We start from the raw sequence: 6,456 nt of genomic DNA, 5'->3' as shown, positions 1-6,456 counted from the left end.
GTTTATTTACGGTTGGCAAACAACGATATGACGTTTACCGCCACCAACTGGTATGACGTGTGGATCAGACTCTAATAGCCTACATCCATTATCTAATATATTCAAACATATAATGATAAATTGAAAAAAACAACTTTATTCTATTGTAGAAAATCTATTAGATCACACTGTACTTTTACTTTACTTTGTGAGGTTTTGAATCAAATTACTTCTTTTAGTCCTCATATTTCTAACAATATAGCATAATATGCTCTATTTCATCTATGCCCACAGTAATCACATTATTGTATTATGCTTACCTATTTAGAATAGTGTAGTCTAGTGTGTCCAAATCTAAGTCTTGATATTTTTGTCTCTTCTCTCCTCTCCTGTTCCTTCCTGCACACCTCATTTCTCCTGCTTTCCTTTGAACTCTGTAAAAACCATCCTCCTTTCCTCTCTTCCTTTCATTGCTTTTGCCGTGTGATGCTGTGTGGCAGAAACAAATGCTGTATTACTGTTACTGAGTATAATTCTTTGACATGATTTACAGTTACTCCCAAACATTGTATCAACTGTGTTTCCCGTGTTTTGACAGAAGTTAGAGTCACTAGAGGGGTCAAAGGCTACACGCCATTGACAGGCAACCAAACAACATGCTCCATGTCATAGATTACATTTACAGATTTCTCTGGGTTTGAACATTATTGGTAACATTTGGGATGATGTAATTACACAATTAAAAATATATGTACAACATAGGTATAGTCGTTTTTAGACATTTTAATGCAGAAATATTACATATTATATCTTTAAGTTGTAGTTGTCACCAAGTCTGCTGCCAGCAGGTCAGAAATCCTCTCCGCTCGTGGTAAACAAAAGCATGAGTATTCAAAATCAACATAAATATCAAGATTAGAACTATTTCAGCTGGTGCAACCCCTTAAAATGTAACTTGACTAACCAGTAATAATTGCAGCTTTATTATGCTATTTGGCTCTGTAGATTCTTGTAAAAATAACAAGTTGTAGAGGCAATATGGAAAACATGCATTAGTCAGACCATTGCTATCTAGGGGCACTCATTAGAGAACAGTAATACTGTTGATGTAGGCTTATTTTATTTCCCATAAACAAATGGAGAATTCACCTGATGTTTAGTATTATCAAGATGATAACAGTTTGTTGACCTTGGTCAGAAACGCTCAGCAGAGATTACCACCACACTAGACTCTTGTTCCTTGGTGTCAGTGTGCTCAGGATTGCGTTGATTTATACAGGCAGTGTAGGTCCCTCGAATCAGAAAGAGCACCGAGATGATGGCGTAGTAGCTGCCGTAGATGATGAACTGCAGAGAAAGCCCTCAGTCATTCGCAACATTGTTATTTGAGTCATGATATGGATCATCAAACCTGTCTGTGGTGCAACAGTGAATGATAAACACCAGGTGTCACTGTCGCCCTCTCATCATATTTATCCAACAGATTGCTGTTGCAACTTATGCTGCTCACATTCTTGATTCAGAGTAAGCTGACCCAGAGATTGGTAGTGTTACATTTCCTGTATTCTGTCATTTAATTAAAACATTAATAAATAAATACTGTGTATGCACATACCTGTGTCACAATGTCCAGTCCCAGTGCGGCTTCATCAATAACTATGACCGTTATAATGGTCTGCAGGGAAAGGGCTACAAAAGTGTTGAGCCCGAAAGTCAAGGCGTAGCACTGCATGGAGAGGTTGGATGCGATTTGAAATCTAGAATGACAAAGTGGTTATAATTTCTGAGAACTAGAAAGTTCTAGCTGCTTACACTGTCATAGATATTTATAAGCAATGCACAGTAGAAGCTGTGAAAAGAAATCAACTTTTTTGGGTGACTTTTTAAACAAAATTGAGTTGAGTTGAATATGTAATTTTCAAGCTCTGCTGTTCCTCCATCTACAGAGAGGAGCTGTTTTTGAAAAACATAAGAAATAAAATTGGAGTTGTGGAAATTCTACAGTTAACTTACGTTGTGATGGTGATGAGAAGCATGTAGCAGGACTTAAATATGACATAAGCAGCATAGCATGCCCAGATACTGCTGGTGAGCGCCATCAGAAACACAGCACCTGTCCCTACAGTGGAGAACAACCCTAATGCCAGCTCTCCCCACACGGCCCAGCTCACCTTGATGTGGCCCACGGAGAAGGCTGCTGCAGCACCTGGCCCACGGAAGACAAGGATGAAGGGATTAATCTGTCATTCCAGTGGACAACACCTCCACTGTGCCTGTGCATCCTTGTTTCATTCATTTATTAACCCTAACATCAACATTTCTTTCATTAAACGATGGTACAAACATCAGTGTGGCTTCTTAAAAAGAACCTAATGCACACACATGCCTTTGCTTGCCTCCGCAGCACATGCCTTTTATGATGAACCACTTTTACCCAGCTCTTGGAATCAACTATCAGCAATAATCAAAGAATCCATTACTCCTAACTTTATCTCCTTAATTGAAGCAATTACTCTTCTTCTCATGCTGAGCCAGGTTGAGCGTAAGCCAACAGGACCATGATGCTGCTATTCCCTTTTAAAATCAATACACATTTCACATTTAATCAGGCATCCTGTATAGCCTAGAATGGCATGGTTGTTTTCTTTTAATTGCAAGTTTTTATAGGTCTGTATGCCATCAAACACGGCAGCTTTTAATAACATTGTTACATTTTATTTGGTTCTATATAATGTGGTTGTGCTGCAGTCTTCTGCCCTCCCCTTAATTGAACTGCTGGTTCAATCAGTCACCCCCAGCGTCTATGAAGTTCTCGTTCTTCTGTCAGACACAGTGTGCAAAAGCAACTTTCACTCTTTCATTAAAATGTGCTTTTGTGCACATTATTCTGAGAAAACTAAAATCTTTAGTTTACGACTGGTTTGTCCCGTTTCCACAATGCTTTTGGAAGGTAATATCTTTTTAAAGGTGGTGACAAGCTATAGTTTTGTTATTGTCAACAAACTGATGAAACCAACAATATTTAAGTCTGTTAATACTTTCTGACTTCCCGACCCTGTGGCCCATTCTTTTCTATTAAAGATAGATAGAAAAAGGGTAACGAATATATTCTTTAGTTTTTGTTAATTGACATAATTTCATTCAACAGCTGGGCTGTGTAGTTTTTAACAAATATTACTCAAACTAGTAGGGGCTATTAAGTACTTACGACATCAGGCCAGACTGACAATACTTATTAGTAAGTTAAATTTATTGTTTAAGTTATGTCTTTTCATGGGATCTGTTGATATTAACAAAAATCTAGAATATCACCAGACTTATGCTTTAGGATCTGCACATAATGATACTGAAGCGGACTAAAGTATAGCTAAAGTATGATCTTACTAGAAATGGGAACCACAAATGTTTTGTGTCTTTCTTTCTGTATGGTTTTCTCTCTTACGCACACACACCTACAACCAGTCTTACCAACAAGGGAGCACACAGCCTCTACACCTCCGTTGTAGATGGATGATGTTGCAGATGGTTCTATATGGTCCCACATTAGCTGGATGTAGTTGAACACCTGCACGTAGCCAGCTGTGGCCAGAGCCCACCACACAGACCAGTAGATTAAATCTCTGCATGGTGGTCATTATTAAAACAGATTATAACCATGACTGTAATTACTGTAGAGGGGTATCCTACTAGGTGTCTGCTTGGCAGAACTGTAAAGTGTGGTGTGTATTGATAAACAAAATTGTATAAATGCCTGGAAGAATATGACTCCCTGAAGCTTTGCCAAAGTAGATGGCCCGCAGTTGCCGCATTTTTCCAGCTGCACCAGCCAGCACTGCCATTATGCTCCATCTTCTCTCTCCCTGAGCCAGCTTCATCCTCAGCCACCACTGGTTCCTCGGGCACATCCACTCCCAGAGGCCACTCCTGTTGGGACTGCGAGCCCACTGCTGCTGCCTTTATCCCTTTGAAAAACAGGCTCCTCTGGGGCATGGGCAACCAGAAGGAGATGAGAAAAGCCATACTTACCATCCCCAGAGTGATAGCATTGATGTAGAAGTAGTCCACTCCTATTGATTAGAGTTCATACTTCATCAGTGCTTTCTCATATTGCTCAATACTTTATTGTACGTTATTATACTGTAATAGCAGGTATTTATGATCTGTTTTGAAGAGGACTGTATTCTTCATTTTAATGTGGAGAAAATACAGAGCTACACTACTTATCTAATATTTATTTTATTTATTCTGTGTTTATTATAGGCTAGGAAGCCCTACCTGCCAGGGAGACCAGCACTTGCCCCAGGCTGGCACCAAATGTATACCCAGTTAGCAAAGCACTGCGCAGGTAACCAGTGGCTCTTTGGTAATTCTCAACTGGAATCACGCTGTAAATGTAGGAAAAGTAGGCCACCTCTGTAGACGTCACTACAGCATAGTTGATCTGTGGGTGGGATGGAACAGTTGTTAAAGAGATTGCACCCTGTAATGAAGCACCTTGTACCAGGAATGAATAACATAATGCAATCTATGTTTAGAAGTTTTTCTTGAGTAATATGCAACAGTGCAGCAACACTGTATTATGTCCATTAACAGCAGGATTAAAATCTTTTGCATTATCTTAATAAGATCTTTTTGTTTTTTAATTGGCCTAACTATCTATGTCAGGACACACAACACCACGTGCATTTCTGAGTGTTGCAGTTTTGATTATTCTCAATAAATCTAAAGTATTATGAAGAACATCATTACTATTCAACTCTTTTCAATCATATTTATCAATTTTTCAGTGGACCTGAAGGAAGATCATTGCAGGCAGCCCTGGGGCAAAACAGAGCAGGACATAGTTGGTGACCAGGAAGAGCCCCTGTACCACAATGAGGGGCTTGTGCCTCAGGAAGTCAGTCAGGAGGAAGACGGGGAAAAGGAAGGCGAGGTAGGAGTACGTCCAGATAGGGAACAGGTAGTTGGTCACCTGTAGGAAACAACAATTCTGATCCAGGCACACGGCATGTTTCGTTGTCTAAGTGGTTGGTCTCTGATAAGAGCGCCTAATGAAAGATGCAGTACTTAATGTATGCAGGTCTAAAGAGCAACTCTGTGTACATGTGTGTACATAACAGTATGTATGTGTCTGCCATGCTTACCACTTCTCCAGAGATGTTCTTGTGTGGTCCAATTAGGTATGGTGTGAGGAAGGGCTCTGCTACTCTGCAGTTAGCAAAAAACCCATAAAGTGACAGGACTGCAGTAGGATAAGCCCAGCTGGAGGACTTCAGCTTGACCCAACTGCCCATGCCTTTACCTCAGCAGAATTTCCCAGAGATTGTCTTTAGTTTTTTATTTCCAGGAGTGCTGCCTGAGCACCTTGTTCTATATCTGAAGCCTAACTACCTGGACTATCCCTCAGTTTATTGACTGTTGTTAAAGCTCAGTATTCATAGTAGCTTCAGTATTCATAGTAGCTAGAATATACAAAAGTAATCTTTATGATCTGCACGTGCCTTAGTTTATGAGCGATAGACTTCAACCTGTTAGGAAACAGAAGGATAGCGGAGAGCTGATGAAATTAGACTTTCTTCAGGTTTAGCTATCAGTAGCCTACAAGCCTTAAGTCTGTAATATATTATATTCACAAGAGACTGAGAGAAATGAAACTTCTTATTGTTACTGTAGGCAGAGGCAGTCAAATTGAGCCTGGGAATAAGATGACTCTCCTTCTGCAGCATAAAGGCAAAACTATTTATTATGTATATAACAGCTGTATGAATTAGAATATAACATTTAAGTGCAAAAATATAACAATTATTCACCATATAAAATCCAAACCCAAGTTGGAGTTTGGATTCTATGACTGCTAAAGTATGAGCCAGGGTGCGAACTACGGGGGAGCTAGGCTCCCCTTATTAATAAGACATGGTCTCCCCTGAAAACGTGATTTGTGAAATTTTGGGGGGTCTCTAAAAATATTAACAGTGTGTCATTTTGACGTGCAATTTCAGTTTTGTGTAATGTGATCATCGTGGATTATTATGTGTAAAACTGCAAAAATATCATTCATTCAGCATGACAGTAAAGATAAATACATGCTATTCTTGTCATGAGCATCAAGGCGTGGCGGCGCTGCGGTGCAAATTCAACTCATGTTTAGTACATGTTAACCTTATATACTGTCTATGGTGTTAACTCAAAGATTCGTAGAAAAAATATAAACATTGGAGGCCATTAATCGGCGCGTAAAGTCCTTGAAATCCATTTAGCATCATATAGCCATGGCAAAAAGAAAACATGGCAGTTTAATTAATTTTGGTTTTAAGCTAATAAACGTAATAGCGTTAATAGCACGACCGATTCACCTGCTGCAAGCCTTGTTGGCACACCTCCCGCCGGGGTGACAACGCAAGAAGAAGCTGAAGAAATAATGTCCTCTCTGGCTGAAGATGGTGGTGGTAACAGCTCGTCAGACCCCTCTTGCTCCTC

At 39.7% G+C, this 6,456-nt stretch overlaps 1 protein-coding gene across 1 annotated transcript; it reads right to left on the bottom strand.

Moving 5' to 3' along the window:
- Window positions 1-1,093: 1,093 nt before the first annotated feature.
- On the bottom strand, window positions 1,094-5,273 carry slc19a3b (solute carrier family 19 member 3b). The gene is made up of 8 exons (XM_078245286.1): window positions 5,124-5,273; window positions 4,772-4,951; window positions 4,255-4,420; window positions 3,731-4,046; window positions 3,448-3,599; window positions 1,993-2,185; window positions 1,595-1,736; window positions 1,094-1,326 (listed from the first exon to the last, which is right to left on the bottom strand). Exons 1-8 carry the CDS (start codon window positions 5,271-5,273, stop codon window positions 1,174-1,176), a joined length of 1,452 nt encoding a protein of 483 aa, XP_078101412.1. The 3' UTR covers window positions 1,094-1,173.
- Window positions 5,274-6,456: the final 1,183 nt, after the last annotated feature.

The sequence above is a fragment of the Sander vitreus genome, chromosome 3 (genome assembly GCF_031162955.1).
Source record: "Sander vitreus isolate 19-12246 chromosome 3, sanVit1, whole genome shotgun sequence".
Lineage (NCBI taxonomy): Eukaryota > Metazoa > Chordata > Actinopteri > Perciformes > Percidae > Sander > Sander vitreus.
This window is presented reverse-complemented; position numbering and strand designations above follow the sequence as displayed.

Bases quoted from the DNA above. Each gene is read 5' to 3' on its own strand.
- slc19a3b (XM_078245286.1), bottom strand. From the start codon at position 5,273: ATGGGCAGTTGGGTCAAGCTGAAGTCCTCCAGCTGGGCTTATCCTACT. The intron at 4,421-4,771 runs GTCCACTGAAAA...TCCCACCCACAG, and splicing joins CTGCAATGATCTTCCTTCAG to ATCAACTATGCTGTAGTGAC. The intron at 4,047-4,254 runs GTAGGGCTTCCT...TCTAATCAATAG, and splicing joins AGTGCTGGTCTCCCTGGCAG to GAGTGGACTACTTCTACATC.